Genomic DNA, 18,175 nt, shown 5'->3' with positions numbered 1-18,175 from the left:
TTACTGGAATATGGGTTAACATACTCTAAAATCCCTATTTACTGTGATAATCAAAGTGCTATTGCTATGACAGGTAATCCAGTTCAACACTCAATGACAAAGCACATCAGCATAAGGTACCACTTCATAAGGGAACATGTGGATGAAGGTACAGTGGAATTACATTTTGTTCCAACAGATCAACAACTAGCAGATATCTTCACAAAAGCACTATGTGAAGCTACTTTTACAAGATTGGTAAATGAACTTGGAATGGTTTCAGGTTCTTTCTCTAAATCTGCTTAGTTTATGTTCTGATACATCAGACTTTATGATCAGTATTTACATATATTCATATCTTTGTGTATTCTGGGCTTAAATTAAAATTTTCTAAGTGTTGATTGTTGTCTGATGTGAATTTCTAAACTCTGATAGTGATATGAATGTTTCTGTGACTATTCAATCCAATGAGGATAACTGTGCTAGATACTGACCTAGTAGTCTTTAATATACTAAAGATCCCATGTTTGAAGTAATTGTTTATGTGGAAATCTTTTAAACACAAGCAAATTCTGATACTGAGCTTGGTTAGGTTTACTTTGTGTATCTTATTACTAAGTCAAAAACTAGAATAGTACTTCTTATCTGTTAAGTTCTGATGTTAGTAAATCTGATGGATGTACTAAGTGCTGATAAGCCTCACTTATCAAAAGAAAAAGAAAGAAAATAAATAAATATCAGGTACTCCTTTGAGATCTAGAGAAAAATATATGTGGAAGGGAAGACCCAAGTGCATTGCTGGTATTAAGTAATATGCATTAGAAAAGCAAAATAAAATTTTCTTGGTGACTTTTCACATTCTCTGATTACTGGAGAAATACTCTGATAACAGCATAAATTCTGATAAGCAGTTGTGACTCACTTACACTGAGAAGCCACTGTAAAAAGGAATTCCAAAAGATGCATAAAATGAGCACAAAACAGTTGAGGTGGACTCATGCATGAACTCATTCTATAGTAGACTTCAGAATAATGACAGATTTTAAGCAAAATTCTTAGTTATGCCTTATTTCTAAGATGTACTGAAGTGAATAAGACTTTACTTTTTGTCTGATATTTAGCTTAATGCACACACATACACTCCATATGAATGATGAAAATTACTGTGGTGATAAATGTTATTTTGGATGAACAGTTTAAGTGTCAGTTGCATAAATTCTGAGGACAAGTTCTGATGGAAGTTCTGATGATTAAGTTCTAATGTACCCATATCAGTATTTGTGTGAAGAATAACATGAATAAACATTCACTTTTTGAGTTAAGGAGCCATATTCTGATGACTTTTAAATCCTGATAATAATCAAGTTCTGATGCTGACGTGGCAGTATTTATTTACTTGGTTTATTTTTGGTCATTACTTGAACGGTCATATTTTTATAGAATATTGGTTATGTGAGATAAAGCAGTAATAATCATTTTTTTAGTGGGAACAGTTTTTTTAAACTGAATGTGTAATGTAATTATTACTTATTTACCGTGCCCATTAACTTTTGCCTTAACTGCTGCATGTCTGACAGGTGTAAAGGTCTGTTCCACTTCTTATTAACTGTTGTCACGTGGGGTGTCTAAGTAAAAGAGATAAAAGATTTTCAAATCTTTTATTTTCATTTTTATTCTACTCTCTCTCTTTTCTTATTCTCTCTCACATTTTCTGACGGTTTTCTTTAAAAACATTTTCTCAAACACCTTACAAGCACTCTAACTTCTCACTTATTTCTGATGGCGCCCAAGGATTTAATTGTTGATGGAGCTAAGTTTATCCCAAATAATTATGCTGCAATCCTGACCAAGGATGAAGCTCCATCAGATTTGCACTTTGTGCAAGATTTATTAGCTCATAGTGAGATTGGGTATGCTTTGACCCAACCTCAAACTATTTCAAGCCAACAAGTGCTGACATTTTGGAGAAATGGGCTTTTTGATGATGGTGGTGCTACTGGTACTCCAAGCATCATTTTCACATCAGGAGATGTCGAGCATGTGGTTACACCTGGAGCAGTTCGTAGAGCTCTCCACTTACCTGAAGGTTGCACATTCTCAATAGTGGAGGACCCTGTCTTACAGTAGCTCATGGCCAGTTTGGGCTATGAGAAAAGTTTGGGAAAGCTAGGTCAACTGAAAAGAGCAAATATCAGAAAGGAATGGAGTTTTTTCTTTGATTGTATCACTAAGGCATTCGCCAATAAATGCTCCAACTTTGATGCTATTTCCATCATGAGTCAGCAAATCGGGTATGCCCTTATTTATCAAACTCATTTTGATTTTGCAAGTGTTGTGTTAGGTTTCATAGGGGATAGGATGACAGATGATAGGAATGTAGTATACTTTGCTAGATTCTGTCAGCTTATATATACTTTCTGTTGTGCTGATGAACCCCAACCTACCAGTGATTTAATTCCACCCTTCAAGATTGTAAAGAGGGCCTTTAATGATTTGTTAAATGCTGACATTAAGAAACAAGTGCAGAGAACCTTACAAATTCCTCAGTTAGTAAAACAAATTCTGGTAAATGCTGATCCACAAACATACACATCTGTTTACCCTGATGTTCAACCCACCAACACATCACACCCAACACAACATCCATCAGAACATACCACAACTACACAAACACCTCAAACATCTCAACCTCAACCTTCAGCACATCCTGTGAAGCCTTCATCTTCAAAACCCAAGAGGACTAAAATAGTACCTCAGTCTCAACAGAAGAGAAGGAGAATTATTCTGAGAGATGAGTCAGACAAGGAGGAACAGGTTCCAATATCAGAATCTGTTGTAATAGAAGCTGAGAAGATCTCTTCTCAGAAAGATACTGAAACTGGGAGTTCTAGGCCCCTCAAAAGGCTTAGAAAGCTAAATTCTGATGATGAAGCTCCCAAAGTCTCTAATTCTGCAAAGAGACTTAAAAAGCAAAGAGCCAGGAGGGCTGTAAGTGTATCATCACACTTTGAAGCAACTCTGGAAGAAACAACTAAGGAAGGGGGTCAGGAATCTCTGATCCCAACAGAACCTATAGTAATTGAATTACTTCCTACTGCTGAATCAGCTCACAAGTCTCCTATTCAAGAACAAGAGGGTATTCCAGAGACAGTGTCTACCTCCTCTGTCTCCTATAATTGATCCAGTATATACTGAAGACCCAGGTACAAGTGCTGAAATTGATATTTATAACTTGATTGTGCCTGAGGTTCTGTACTTGGAAGCTCCACCAACTCAACTCACTCCACCAACAACATCAATTCTAGATGCTGATTTCAATGAAGATATTCCAACCACACCAATTCTGAATTTGGATTATGAAAATCAGATTTTAGGTGGGCATCAAGATTTGGTTGTTGATCAGAACTTAGCTGCAGATCAGAACTAAAAGGATGATGTTGAAGCCTCTATAGCCTCACATACTGTTATTTTATCAGAGGATGCTGATAATGCAGGATCTGTAAGTTCTGATGCTGATAATGCTGAACTTACTGGTGAAGCTGATGCAAATATAGATGCAGATGCAGCTGGTCCATCAGGACATGCACCTCAACAAGCTCCATGTAAAGCTGATTTGATCAAGAAGTTTGTTAGAGAGGATGCACCAGTACCTTGGAGTGAAACTCCTAGAGGAAAGGAGTGGACTAAGGAATGGAACTCAGTTAGTTTTGTTCCTACTAAAAAAATTCTTGCTGAGCACCTTGCCAAAGCTGATGAAATGCTGATAAATGATGATTTCAAGGCACAGCTGAGAGTTACTGCAATGAGTACTAGGCACCTTCAAGGTCAACACTCAATAACTCATGACAAGGTGATAAAATTTAAGAATCTCTGATCCAGCAAGATATGAATATAAAATTGGAAAAGAACAGATTTTTTAAGCCAGCCTTTGACCGAATTGGGTATATTGAAAAAACTCAGGAGAAGCAACAAGCTCAGATTGATGAAATTCTAAAGAATCAAGCTTCTCATCAAACTCAACTCAATGAGATCCAATCCTCAGTGGAATTGCTTGTCTCTCTTCTTTTACCTGCTGATGCCAAAAAGGGGAAGAAAGTAATTAAGTCCAAATGCATATCTACTCAATCACTGAAGGGTAAGGATGATGAAAATGATGACCAGGGAAACTCTGGAATGGGTAGAGGTCATGGTCAAGGTAAAGGTTATTCATCAAAGACAACTGAAATTTCTACACAAAGAACAAGTTCTGATACTGGGAGAAGAATAAGTTCTGATACTGGTAAAAGGATAAGTTCTACTGAATATCTAGAACTTGATGAAGAGATTTTAAAGAGATTATTTCTTAAAGAAAATCCTGAAATGGATTTTGAAAGTCTAAAGGAAGAAGAAGCTAGACTTAAAGCAGAAAAAGTCAACTCCAAATCTAAAGCTTCCGTTGTTGAAAAGAAACTTCCAAAACCTAAGGGTATTGTGATTAAGGAGAGGATAAATTCTGAGGCAACCAAAGCCAAATCACAAGTGGAGGTAGATCCAAGATCCAAGGGCAAAGAAAAAGTTGATGAACCTGTAAAGGTATATGTGCCAGTCATGGATGAAGAAATAATTGATGAAAAAGATGTTAGTCTTACTCTGATGAAAAAGAAGATTTCTCAACCAACCTCTGACATGGCTCAAGTTGTTCAGAGTCAAGATGTAGTAAGTTCTGATATGACAGTGAAGCAAGCAACCTCTGACATAGCTCAAGTTGGCTTGATATCAGAAGATAAGGAAAAGATAACCTCTGACATTGCTCATGTTAAACCTTCAAAGATGCTACTACCAGGATTCACCAAAACTCAACAGACTCAACCTTTGAAGACTACATCAAGTGGTTTTGAAGCAAAATTTGTTACAGAAAAGGAAGCAAGAGACAAATCTGGATTGGGTAGTTCAAAAGAGAAGAGAGCAAGCAATACTACCAATGATCCAACTTCCTTAAGTGAACCAGGTGTAGGAGCAACTCCTGAGAGATTGAATCAACTTGAATCTGTACAAATGGTTTACCATTCTGTTTTGAAAGAAGACATCATGTTATATTTTATGATAGATGGGAGGGTATTCCAGATCAGGGAGAATGCAATTTCATTGAAGTATTTTGAAGAACTGGAACATATTCTATTTCTGCTTCAAGTTAAAAACAGATCAACAGATGGTGCTGCAGGGTGTTTAAAATCAAATATTCAAAACAGAAGAAGCTTTATTCTGTAAAATCTGACAGCCCATACTGTCCTAAGTACAGATCTCACAGTGGAGAAATTGTTGAAATGAAGCCTAATACTGCTAAAATCATCACTACATTTTCTGGTATTAAGGGACTTGAATTCAATCTTGAGTCTGATAAAGCATATATCATCAGACTAGATCAGGATATAAGGAAAGCTAAAATAAATGATCTCAGGGCTGCTATTTTTCAAACTGGTGAAGATACAGTTGAATTGAAGAATGCTAAAAGGAGGATGGTCAATGAACTTGAATATGCCGAGAGATGTTTGTTGAAGAACTATCTCAGAACAACTCCTGATATCAAAGAGATCAGAAATTGAAGCCAAGTCAAAGATCTACAACTGCTTAAATTCTGAAGTGTATACAGACTGAAGCTGAAATCAAACTTTAAGGATGGTAAAACTACAAAGACTCTAAGTTGTAGTTATCTAGTCAAATTCTCATGCATTTGTACTTAATATTTTTGACATCATCAAATATCTGTTAAACTTGTATATTATGCTAATTTACAAGTTGGGGGAGATTGTTAGATATATTTGTGATGTCATGTCTAATATGATTAGTGTTTAGTTTTCAGATCTTACTTAACAGGACAAATCAGTACTTAACTGGAAATCAGTACTTATACTGAAGTCAGGACTTAAGATATCAGAACTTAAGTTGTCAGAACTTAAGTTATCAGGAGATATTTATCAGGAGATAATATCAGGACTTAAGGAGACGTTCAGATAAGGAAGACGGCTGATTGAAAGGAAAGAAGATCAAGACAAACATAAGAAGAGATATGCATGGAGAAGAATTCTATGAGTAATAGAATACTTGGAAGAAAAGATAACTGATTGATATATATTAGGAAGCATAATTGTATTCGATATCAATTAGAAAGATTATCTTGTAACTGTGTAGTATATAAACACAGACATAGGGTTTACACTATAAGTGTTATCATAATTGAGTTTATTATTTATTGTAACCCTGGCAGCTCTCGTGATAATTTGTTCATCACTGAGAGAGAACATTTCTTTGTAACAGAGTTTATTGTGTTGAATAAAATCTGTGTTTTGTTACTTGAGTTCTTATATTCGATTTGATTGTAATAAACACTGTATTCAACCCCCTTCTACAGTGTGTGTGACCTAACAGTATAAAACCCCTTGAAAAGTAAGACAAAATATAAACACATTCTCTCAAAAACACTATGCTTTTCTTGTATTTTCTACCCACTTTACAACCAGATTTTTAATCTCACACCGAAAGTGAATCGGGAGTACAAACCCTCACATTATCTTCACTTTCAGGTCTAAGTCGAAGCAGTCTTCACGGAGCGAAGCCTGTTCATCCGTCCGAAGGAATCTGGGCGTAACAGCAACATTTCATATTGTGATAATTCAGCCTATTTTTACTAATAATTTGAAAGTTGGAAAACTTATCATTCCACATTCCATATTCTTCATTCTTCATTCTTCTCTGATATTTTATAATGTTTGTTTATTTATAAGTTTGTCATTAACGTTTTTCTTCGTATGTTATGTATCTTGTTATATGCAAGTTAAATTTAATAATTTCAAATTCAAATTCTTGATTAAAGTTTAATTTTTTTTTACTAATTGAATTTTTTATCACAACACATGTACACCCCAAATTTCGAACTCGTAACATATCTTAAGAAATCCAAAAGCGCGAATCACTATATCAACACAATCACCGGTTAACGAAATATTTTATTATTGATAAAAAGTAATTTACTAATTATTATTTGATTTTTTCATTGTATTATTTTAACTTTGCTTTTCGATTTTTAGTAATTTGTATTTCAATACTTATGTTATATTTTGTCTTTCTGCATTTTCAATTCACGTATTCAATTATTATACTAATTTTTTTTAAATAATTATAAATTACTCCCCTATCCCATTAAATTCTATAAATCACTTTTTGGCACACTTTTCAACCTCGTTTAAATTATAATTCCATAATATATATTTTTTTATTTTTTTTAAATAAAAAATTTATGTTTAAACTTTTTTTCAAAAAAAAAATTGAAAAAAAATATTATGAAACTATATTTTATAGAAGACTCGAAATAGGTGCAAATAGTGCACGTATATACTAGGAGAACGGAGAGAGTATAAGTTATGATATACCAAATACTTCAGGTAATTTATAAGTAATTTATACATAAAATTATCCAAACGCATAAACACGTTATAAGTTACTATGTCTATGTTCATATCAGTTAAATTACACTTTTCAATTTAAGTTATAAGTTACAGGAATCAAACGGGGCGTAATATAGTATTTTGACGTTGCTTATAGCTGTGCGCCGGATGATGTTTGGCAGCGGCGAACATTAGCGGCTCCAGTGTTTGATAAAATGTCTGAATGAAATGTATCATTATTACTACGATTCGTCATTGAATGAAGCCTTTGCTGGGAACTTACATTCATGAAAATTGAGAGGGTGAGAGATATTCATGAATTATTGCTATTTTATTTTCCGGGTATTTGCAACTCTCATCTCCTTGATTAATTCTCACACATGTGACCAAATGGAAAACACTAAGGGGTTCAAGGACTGTCCTCATCTTTAAACATGCTTTGAATCGCACTTTCAGCTATGGCAATAATTGGGATAGTTTAGGCAATGTACATTCGCCTTTACCTATGCGAAAAATAACCAAATGAGGTATATTTATATCATGCCAAGTGCTCTTAAAGTGTAAGTAAAATTAAGTGCAAGAGGATCTAGGATCTATTTATGTGAATGTGCTCTTAGATGGTCTGAGAACTCAAACATAGTAAGACAGTAGATAGGGGCTTTCTAGCACTTTCCTGATAATTACTTAGATAAATGAATGTTAATCGATTTTTTAAAATTTGTTTTTTTTTCTATGTTGGATTCATATTCTCTGTGTATGCTGAGGCAAACACGAACATGCCTACTGATATGACGCTATGGGTTATAAGGGTAGGGGAAACTGAAGTGTTCATTGCTACTTAAAGACATAAATATCATATTAGCAGCTTCAGTTGTCCAGCCTTGATGTGATTCTGTTGGAGCATAGAGAGAAATGTAATATATGAGTTAAATGTATGGAAAGATTACGTGGTGGCAAAATTACTGGCAGGTCTGCATAATTACTGAAACTTGAAAGCCAAAAAGTTGGAGAAATAAGAGACTGGATAGTGGCTTCCATCCACAATCTCTTCAAATATGATATTTGCTTTTAACTCTCTTTGTTCAGAGGAAAATGTAGGAAAAATCTCCTATTGCTCAGACGGTCTTTTTAGCTCTCATTTTCTTGGAAGTGAATGTATGCCACAAAGACATGCTAAACTAGAAAGTACTAAATCTTACAAAGAATCTTAAATCCATACTTTCGTCATTGGAATTTTCTCATGCATCTTTAGCAAACTAATAATGTCAATTACTTGTGAAGGTGAAGGTGGGGAGCTAAAACTTGAAGATCGGAACAGGTACCGAACCTAAAAATGGGCTTCCTGAACCAGGCCTACAACCAATTAGTCATCTGTCAGTGGCTAATGCAGTATCCAGTATCCACCAAGAGTTTGTTTTGTGTTTTCTACAATCAAAGATACTATATATATAAATATTTATATCGTAATGGTGGATTTAGGATTCTTACTACTTGCATAGTAAATTGTATTCTACTGATTTACTCCCCTAGTTCTTATAACAAGTAGTTGATGGTTTGATTTCATGCTGCAACAATATAATTATATCCTCAAATTTAGAACTGCTGTTCTGAAATTATAAAGCTCAGTGCTGCAAATATTTTTTTGCATGGATTCTACCCATACCCTGGGATCAAAAAATGCGGTTTTTTCTTATATTGTCAGCCATGTTAAGCTTGATGTATGTATACGTGAACATGCATGTGCCTTGCAGGGCAAAAAAGAGCTATAATACTGCACATGCCTTAATTATAAAAAAAAAGCCTTATTTATTTGCATTAATTCCATCCCTGCCCCTATATATATACATATATATAAATATGAATCTTGGTAGTAAATTCATTTTTCTCAATGCATCTTTTTTCAACAATCAGCGTACAAACACGTTTATCTCGGTAGTGAACTTTTTACTGGAAATAATTGTTGATTCTGACCATTGTTCTTTCCCTTCTAATTTTTCTTGAATTGATTTTATAGATGTAAATCGGTCATACATTACTCTTGTCTATAGTTGAGTGCTTGCCGGATTATTTTTTTTAAAATTTTGGGCAATGATCCAAGAGACTTTTTGTATTGGTTATTTGAACCAATTATCAGCACAATGCATCTTTTTTTTTTTTGTTTTTTTTTCAGTTTTCATTGTTACTCATTTCAAAAAACTATCGATGGAGATAATGTGATCATATCAAGCATAAATATTCGCCACCTAAATGATGATTACTCATATTTTTCTTCTAGCTCATTTAATGCTTCATGATATTATGAGACTGAATTCACAACATTCTCCAGATTGAAATTAGTAACCTACTTTATCTACATTTTATATAACCTTGTCCTCCTTTCAAATGTAATGCAGCTGTTACATGTCGAAGGACTAATGATTCCTATTGTGCACTAACAAGCAATACAATTGGATCTTTCGTATGTGTTTCCATGCTCATGATTTTTTATTGACATACTCTATTAAATTGTCGTGAATTCTAAAGTTCACTTTTTTTTGCTAAATGAGAGGTCCCTTTTTAAATGGCTTTTAGCAAATTTTAATATGACACTACTGTTTATGTGAACTTGTAGTGCATTTACCTTTTAGATTGTAGTCGGTCAAATTCTTTTGTACTCGTCGAGAGTGAGCACCTTGTACTTGTTGGACTCTTTTGTTTTTCAGTTCTTCTATCTAGATAAAATGATATGATACTTTTCGTAGCCAAGTAAGTAGAGTGAGTGTCAAACAGAGCTTTCAATATTGAGATTCTACATTTTGTATATATATAAATATATATCTCCTAATGCTTGTGTGTAATCAGTGTATTTTGTATTTTGATCTGTTCAATTGGAAGCTAATGAGTTTTTACCAACAGTCACAGCAAATCTTTAGTTTATGCATTTGGCAAAAACGTATGTGCCTTTTTCAGCAACACTAGTACAGCTGGTTTGTTATCACATCTAATTGTTCTTTTTAAGTGAAGTACTAACAGTTATTAAATATACATGTTTTTGTGTGTGCAGAGGTGCATCTGCTTGACATTTTTGCCCATCCTAAGGCAGCAGGTTACTTGGGAACTATTGTTGACAACTTGACGTATTACAACCTTCCTTATGTTAATGCTCCATTTCTTTAATACGCATCTCTACTATTAAAATAAGGGTTTATGAATCTTTAAATTTGGATTTTGAAACTACAATGTGTTGCTCTTTTTTTTAAAAAAAATAGTCTTGCATTATCATTTATATTATTTTGAGTTATATTAATATACCACTCATAAGTTGAGTGAGGATAAGATACTAAGATGTACATAACATACCTTGTCTCTACCTGGAAGCTAAAAATGTTAAGAATCCTGGCGTATAAATATAACTTGAAAAAAATGCAGGATACAGTAATAATTCTGATAGCAGTGTGAATGAATAAATTCTTTGGATTATATGATTTATAAGTCATTAATCTATTCCCCATTGCCTATATTTCCTTGTGGAATCTCTGATATTGAATGCTAAATTTTAACTTCTTCATTGTATCATAAATTGTGATTCAGTATCCAACATGTTACCATGTGATTAAATTTTTGAGGATCCACAATTCATTTATTTTATGCTAATGCATGCTAATATTTCTATACCTTAACCTCTTTTTATAACCGATGTTGAGGCATATCTGTAGATCTAGGGACAAGCCAATGGAACCAGAAGTTTATGACTTGATGTGAGAAATTTATGTTCACAATAAATAAATTATGATATACATTGACAATCCCCTGTTGTTGCTGCAAAATATTTAGAAAGGGGACCTGGAGGTTATTGATACATTTGTTAGTAAAGATAATATTTTTGCTAACTGTCTGTTGCTGATGGAAAAGAGAAACATGTACACAAATGGTTTGGTCTAAGGAGAGATCAGTTGTGCGATTTATTTGCAACTAGTGAAGACTGCTTCAGGAAAGCTACTAACAGTCATTAAGGGCGCTAAACTTCTTTGGGAAAGTGCCATAGCTTGAAACCTTCTACTCCCTCTGTTTTTTTATATGTTGTTTGACTTTTGTGCACACATTTCTAAGTGCATTGACCATATAGATAAAATAATAATTTTTAAATTTTTCCTTTTCTGAATTAAAGTTCTAGTTATATATTTTTATTCACAAAAAAGAAAATTTAAAAATTATTATTTTAACTAGGTGGTCAAAGCACTTAGAAGTGTGTGCATAAAAGTCAAACGTCATATAAAAAAACAGAGGGAGTAGTAGATAAATAAGGTTGAAAACTGAATATCGAAGAAAAAACTCGGAAAATGGTGTGTTCTTTAACAATATATTTTCTTTAGTAAGTATGTTTCTTCTCAAATAAAACACTCAGTTATTGGTGCGTCTCCAACAATATGTTAACTTTAAGTAAATATGTTTGTCTTCTTTTCCTAATCAGCAGTACTATTAGGAGGTGAATTGATTTTTAAATAATTGTTATTTGACATGACTCAAATTTCTGCGCAAATCACTTGGGCATGGCATTCAAATCATAGTTAAGGTGACCGGTCGCAAACAATCTTGGTACTTCTCTGACGACTCTTTACATAGACTTGAGGGTATTATTAAATTTTTTCTTTTATAGTTTCGTTTGGGGATCTGCAAGTTGTCATTTGTAATATTTTAATTATATCAAACTTGAAATGCCATAAAGCCCATTCAGGAACCAGGACAAGCTAATTTATATGCACTAATTGTTCTTACTCACGCTTATTATGAGCTACAGTTCCCACCTATATGAGTATATGTCATAAATTTTTTTGGATCGACCACTATCAAGTTCGATGTATTAAAGTGCAGTGATTGTTTTTCCACTGTATATACAAGTTTATATTACTGCAGCTTGAAACAGTGGACAGCTTGTTACCATCCTTTGAAGAAATGTGGCTCTACTTGAATCGGCACTAATAAGGATGGTTGGTGCAAAGAATTATGCAAGATTAAACATACAATATTTGTCCATGAGATACAGTACATTCATCAGTCTTTTCTATCTTTGGACCCCACTCCCTAAGATATGGTTTGTTATCTCCCTGATCTTTTTTGTGCATTGTGGTTGATTTAAGAATATGAATGTAGGTGGTTTCAGTTAAAAAAGAAGCACATTGAGATATTTGTAATGGTTGTTAGTTGTTACTTTGTATTCTTAAATTATAGCAATGTGTTCAGATTCATAGCTTAAAGTATTGCATCTTTGAAACTGTAATTGCAGAAAAAAAAATCATTTCTTTTTCTTAGATCTGCCTCTGATGAATCATCTGCACCTGTGGATAGAAAGAAAGCAGCCTCCTTTGACTTTGGAGATGGTACATAACCTTGTTGCAGATGTTTAGGCAGAGGCACAATTGCAAATGCTCCTGCAAAGGTTGATTCTTCTGTAGTCAATATGCCGGTTCCACGTGGTAAATTTATTTAGCATAATTTTAATATTTGTGCTGTCTTTTTTTTTTCTTCCCATTCCATTGCTTACGAAAATTTTGATTTGTGCTCAAGTGGTTGTGGATTCTCAGAACTGAATTACCTCATCAAAAGGTAAGGTCTGTGGGATAATGCAATTTTACTTCGTAGCCTTTTTGTATGTCATAAGAGGTTCTAGAATTTAAATTCAAGGTCACAAAATCTAATTTCAAACTCGAAAAACCATACCACAGGCATAACAGGATGGTAGATACAGACAACTAATGTACATAGGTTGCCGCCTTCATATTTCTTGCCATGATAAAGTATACGTATTTGCTGAATTGCAAAAAACTTCTTTTATATAAGAATTTAGCTATTGATTGTCTCTCTGAACTGGTTTGGTTTTGAATAATCATAATATTAATTTCATATATAGACCCACTCATTTTTGTTCAGCTACTAAAAGTTCATCTATTTTCAACTTTTGTTATTCCAGACCAAGATGGTCGAACTTTTGAGGGTAGTTGTCAATGCTGACATGGCTATTTAAAGATCAATTTCAAAAAACCCCTTCCCAGTGCAAATCTTGGTTCATCAAGGAAGTTACGTTCTGCAAAGTGAGTAATAGCTGTAGGCTGTACCCTTTCACTTAAGAATACCATCACTGCGGCTATTATTAGATACTGTACTAAATATTTGGCCTATTTTTTAAAAAAAGTCAGTGCTGTAATTGTAAATATGTTCCATAAGAAAATTCAGCTGGCATGGAGAAGCTGCTTTACTGTGTTGTTAACCCAAAATGATGCATTGACCTTATTATTTTTCTTTTTCTCTTTTTTGCAATTGTGTTAATCGTAAGAGCAGTGATCTGGCTTTTGGGGGAATGCGAATAGAATACTTGAAAACAGATTGTGCAATAATGCGTTAATATAACTGTAGTCCCCTATCAGGTGCTGCTTTCTACTTTCTAGAGGGGGGCGGGGTTAAGATTGAGGAACCTAGGTAAAAGTTCTTGTCCAACATGTTTCAAATGAGTAGTATAAAAATTCTTAATTATGTACAATGAGATAAATGCTTATGTTGTATTATAAACATACTTCTTTGATGCATATGCTGGTTATATAAACATATTTCTCCAGTGGGTAAACAAGTTTTGATCTTGCTGCAGCTTCAGTCATTGGACAGCTTTTTTCCATCCCTCGGAACAATGTGGTTCTACTTGAATTGACACCCATATGGATGGTTGGTGTGAATAATTATGTGAGATTTACCATACTACATTTGCAGAATATGTACCGTCGGCTGCTTGCCAAGGACTTGTATAAACTGTAAAGGAAGTTGGACCAGGTCAGAAAGAACTCATCCAGCCATTAGCATTTTATTTCTTACTAACTTCAAACAACTTATAACTTGAATATCTGTTGTCATAATATACAATGATTAGCATAAGCTTGAACAATAAAACTTTCAAAATTCATTTTACTTATTCAAGTACCTGTGTCAAACACTCGAAATTTGGATATTGACACTCAGACTTGGACACTTAGTTTAGGCCAAAAACATGTATATTTTTCATAATGTTGCCGAGTACGATAATTGGACATGTATCCATGTCGGACACTTCTAGCTGAGTCTGAGTAACATAACTTATATATGAATGAATAAAATCAATCACTGAGTTCACTGCTCACCTGACAAAAATTTAAATCTTCATAGAATACAGCTATATTTTTACATATTTTTTACATAATTTAATCTCACTAAATTAAACAATAGATCCATAATGTAATCTTACTAAATTAAACAATTTCCTCTTTAACATCTTGATATATATGTACTGCATGTGATATATCTGTAGGGATCCCTATATATAAATATAGATACTTGTATGCATAAATCTATATATGTACTATATTCTAAATTTGTATATTAATATTGCATGTCTTTACTAACTAATAATTTCTGTAAAACAAGTGGTGTTAGAGTGTTGAAAGAAGTACCAAACTTTATTTTGTCCAGGTTAATAATTTTTTTGCTTCTTTAAGCATGCTATCTATAATTTACCAAATTTTGATCACCAATCAAAAATTTAAATCATCATAGAATCCTACAAATTTAACAGTATACTTAATTATTCAATGTAATCATAATAATACATCTCTGCAAAGGATATACATGAAAGCACCTCTATAGATATTGATACTTGTATTGTATCCAGTCTTCTGCATTTTCTCAGAACAATAACCAGAATTAGAAGTCCCAACTCCAAACTACATCATCAATGGTGTCATTTTCTTTTCAGCTCATATTCATGTTGATGAGCTTCTGTACTGCTCAAAACGGTGCCAATGTTAGGTTTTACAGTGTTATGAGTTATGGTGCTGTGGCTAATGGACGGGATGATAACTCAAAGGTATCAGATGGTTCTTTTATTTTGTGTCTGTTTGATATAAAAACGTTTGCACTCTAATAGGTGCATGATGGTTCTATATGTTCTCTCTTTTTCCACAGCAATTTCTTAGAGCATGGCAAGATGCATGTGAATGGAATGGCAAGAGTGTGATGTTTATACCAACAGGAACATACAAGCTCAATCCTGTTGAATTTAGGGGACCATGCAAAGGTTCTACAGCCGTGCGGATCATTGGTGATCTTCAGGCTTCAGCTAATCTTTCTGTGGAGACTTGGATCACTTTTCAATATGTAGATTGGTTGCTGGTAGAAGGTACGGGTACTGTGGATGGCCAAGGTGCTTCTGCTTGGCGTAAAGACGATTGCTGGCATAACCACAGATTCTGCCGCCCTCTTCCTACTGTAAGTGATTGCATAAACCTATGTTACTCGGACTCTTCATTTTACATCCGAGTACCCGTGTCGGACACTCGACACTTGGACATGGACACTCGGACTCAGACACTTATTTTAAGCCAAAAACATGTATATTTTTCAAAATGTTGCCGAGTCCGATACCTGGACACGTGTCCATGTCGGACACTTCTAGCCGAGTCCGAGTAACATAGGCATAAACCATTTATGTGACCATTTTACCTTATATTTTTGTAGAAAACAATTTCTTTAAAATAAATGTATTGGATAAGTATTTCTTGATCACAGACTGAACCGTTCACATAAAAATGGAACAAAGTAAGCATAGTTCTCCAGTTAAACAAGTTTTTGAAATCAAGCGAGCCCTTGGAAAGAGTCTGTTAACGTCCTCCATAATATATTCTATAGCAAAAATTGAATTATATTATTTAAATAATGTGAAATTCTCTGTATTATGAATTAATACATCATAGTTATTTGCAACGTAGCTTGAACTGCTATTTATTTCTTTTTCTTGATAAATAGCTGCTTTGTAATTTGTTACATTTACTTATTCCCTTATATATCAACAGTCGATTGGATTCAAATTTGTCAAAAATGCAAATATCAGCAACCTGAGAATGATTAACAGCAAAAGTCTTCACTTGAAAGTGTTCCGTAGCCAAAAAGTTTTGATTGGAGGAGTCAAAATTACTGCTCCAGAAAACAGTCCAAATACAGATGGCATATGTATATCTGATTCTCAGGACGTCAAAGTACATGACTGCAACATAGCATGTGGTGACGATTGTATATCCATGCTAACAGGAAATGAGAATGTGGAGATATTCAATGTTGTCTGTGGGCCTGGCCATGGCATTAGTGTTGGGAGCCTTGGACAGGGCCTGGGAGATGGAAGAAGAAATGTTGTTACAGGATTGCATATAAGAAATTGTACTTGTATTGGTACTCAAAACGGTTTGAGGATCAAAACTTGGGCACCATCGGTCCCTATCTTGGTCAGTGACTTTGTGTATGAAGACATACACATGGAGAATTCTGGTAATCCCATTATCATTGATCAGCATTATTGCCCGAGTCGTGATTGTAGCAAAGAGGTATAAATTGCACTCGTTTATGTCACCAGTATAAGATATCCATGTTATTTGTATACAAATGTTAACACCTATATATGTTTGAATGATAGGCACAATCATCAGTTCAGATAAAGAATGTGACATTCAAGAATGTATGGGGGAAGTCGAGTACACCTGCGGCAATAACCATCCAATGCAGCAGCAAAGTACCATGTTTAGAGTTTAAGCTCCAGGATATAAACCTGACCTACAATGGAAGAGGAACAGCAAAATCAGAGTGTATCAATGTCCAAGGTCAATCTTACGGTCACGAGCAGCCCCCCGGTTGTCTTAAACCAATTCTAGCCCATTAGTTTTGATCAGAGTGTATAGGGGAAAGTAATCACATGTATAGTTTGTGCCCTTCAGTTAAGTTAAAACTTGGTTCTGTTTGCTGTTAAAAATGCTAATGTAATATATAGATTTTGTGCCCTTCAGTTCAGTTTTCTTGCTCGTGTGTTTTGGAAATATAAATATGCTAGAAAAATCTTAAAGAATTTTGAGTTTCATAGACGTGCTAAGCTTTATTATGTGCATTAAAAGAAGAATTCCCGGGGAAGACTTTATAATATCTATTGTTATATGTTGGGCTTTGTGGTATAGATGAAACAAATGCTTGCATGGTCTCACATATCCTGTGGATGTTGATCTTATTGATCTAGGGATAAGTTTTGTTCAATTGCCGTAATCTCTGCACTTATCAACCAATGTTGTGTTGAGTAGCAAGATTAAAGAGGCTTGGCATCCCCCTCTTGTTAAGTGCATTCTGTTTAACTGTGATGTTCTCTGTGAAGCAAAACTAGGTTGTGGTCTGGGATCATTTGCTAGAAATTTTATGAGACGGAGGTTAGGAGTCCAGGCTGGTTATGCAAAAGGAGTTTTTTCTGAAGAAGCAGCTGAATCGATGGCTTCCGGGGATTGGATTTCTTTAGCAAATAAGCTCTGCTGTAAAAACTTCCAGTTGTCTTCTGGTTGTGTCAGGGAGATAGGCTGTCTAAAGAATAGGACTAATCCTTAGCTGATTGGCACATTACAATTGGAGATATCGGGTTTTTACTCTCCTAAATCATCAGAGTAACGTGGCTGATGAAATCCCCAGGTTTAGCCTCAACCATTGAATAAGTAAGTGTTGGATTGAAGAGGTTCCTCTTTGTACTACTGCTAGTCTGTTAGCAGACATGCGCATCTGAGTTGTTCAGCTTTTCTAGTTAATGTTTGTTCCAGAATAAAAAAATGCTAAATTTCTTAAGCTTGTATTATAATAATAATAAACTAATTTTGCAGTTTTAATGTTTGATATATTTTCATGGTGTAGCATAAACCATAATTGGAGAAATAAAATCAGTGTAACTGAGTTTATTAGCACCAATCAAAAAATTAAAT

At 34.2% G+C, this 18,175-nt stretch overlaps 1 protein-coding gene across 9 annotated transcripts; it reads left to right on the top strand.

Annotated features, from left to right (window-relative positions):
- The first annotated feature begins 7,428 nt into the window (after nucleotides 1–7,428).
- Nucleotides 7,429–17,289, top strand: LOC141678867 (exopolygalacturonase-like). 9 transcript variants are annotated; one of them, XM_074485285.1, is made up of 11 exons: nucleotides 7,429–8,585; nucleotides 8,682–9,858; nucleotides 10,444–12,471; nucleotides 12,664–12,853; nucleotides 12,945–12,983; nucleotides 13,348–13,468; nucleotides 14,020–14,198; nucleotides 15,154–15,264; nucleotides 15,363–15,665; nucleotides 16,250–16,774; nucleotides 16,864–17,289. In XM_074485285.1, the coding sequence occupies exons 8-11, from the start codon at nucleotides 15,163–15,165 to the stop codon at nucleotides 17,104–17,106; spliced, it is 1,173 nt and encodes a 390-aa protein (XP_074341386.1). In that variant the 5' UTR covers nucleotides 7,429–8,585; nucleotides 8,682–9,858; nucleotides 10,444–12,471; nucleotides 12,664–12,853; nucleotides 12,945–12,983; nucleotides 13,348–13,468; nucleotides 14,020–14,198; nucleotides 15,154–15,162; the 3' UTR covers nucleotides 17,107–17,289. The 9 variants fall into 9 exon arrangements, with proteins under 9 accessions (XP_074341386.1, XP_074341387.1, XP_074341384.1 ...); XM_074485286.1 differs by adding an exon at nucleotides 13,716–13,853 and having other exon boundaries at nucleotides 8,682–12,471; XM_074485283.1 differs by having other exon boundaries at nucleotides 7,429–7,702; nucleotides 8,682–12,471.
- The last annotated feature ends 886 nt before the right edge of the window (nucleotides 17,290–18,175 follow it).

Source organism: Apium graveolens, chromosome 8 (assembly GCF_009905375.1).
Source record: "Apium graveolens cultivar Ventura chromosome 8, ASM990537v1, whole genome shotgun sequence".
NCBI lineage: Eukaryota > Viridiplantae > Streptophyta > Magnoliopsida > Apiales > Apiaceae > Apium > Apium graveolens.
The sequence above is the reverse complement of the archived record's forward strand: the minus strand, read 5'-3'. Positions and strand labels throughout refer to the sequence as shown.

Coding starts and splice junctions, on each gene's coding strand:
- LOC141678867 (XM_074485283.1), top strand. CDS start 15,163: ATGTTGATGAGCTTCTGTACTGCTCAAAACGGTGCCAATGTTAGGTTT. Junction 15,666..16,249: donor TCTGCCGCCCTCTTCCTACT/GTAAGTGATTGC, acceptor ATATATCAACAG/TCGATTGGATTCAAATTTGT. Junction 16,775..16,863: donor GTCGTGATTGTAGCAAAGAG/GTATAAATTGCA, acceptor TTTGAATGATAG/GCACAATCATCAGTTCAGAT.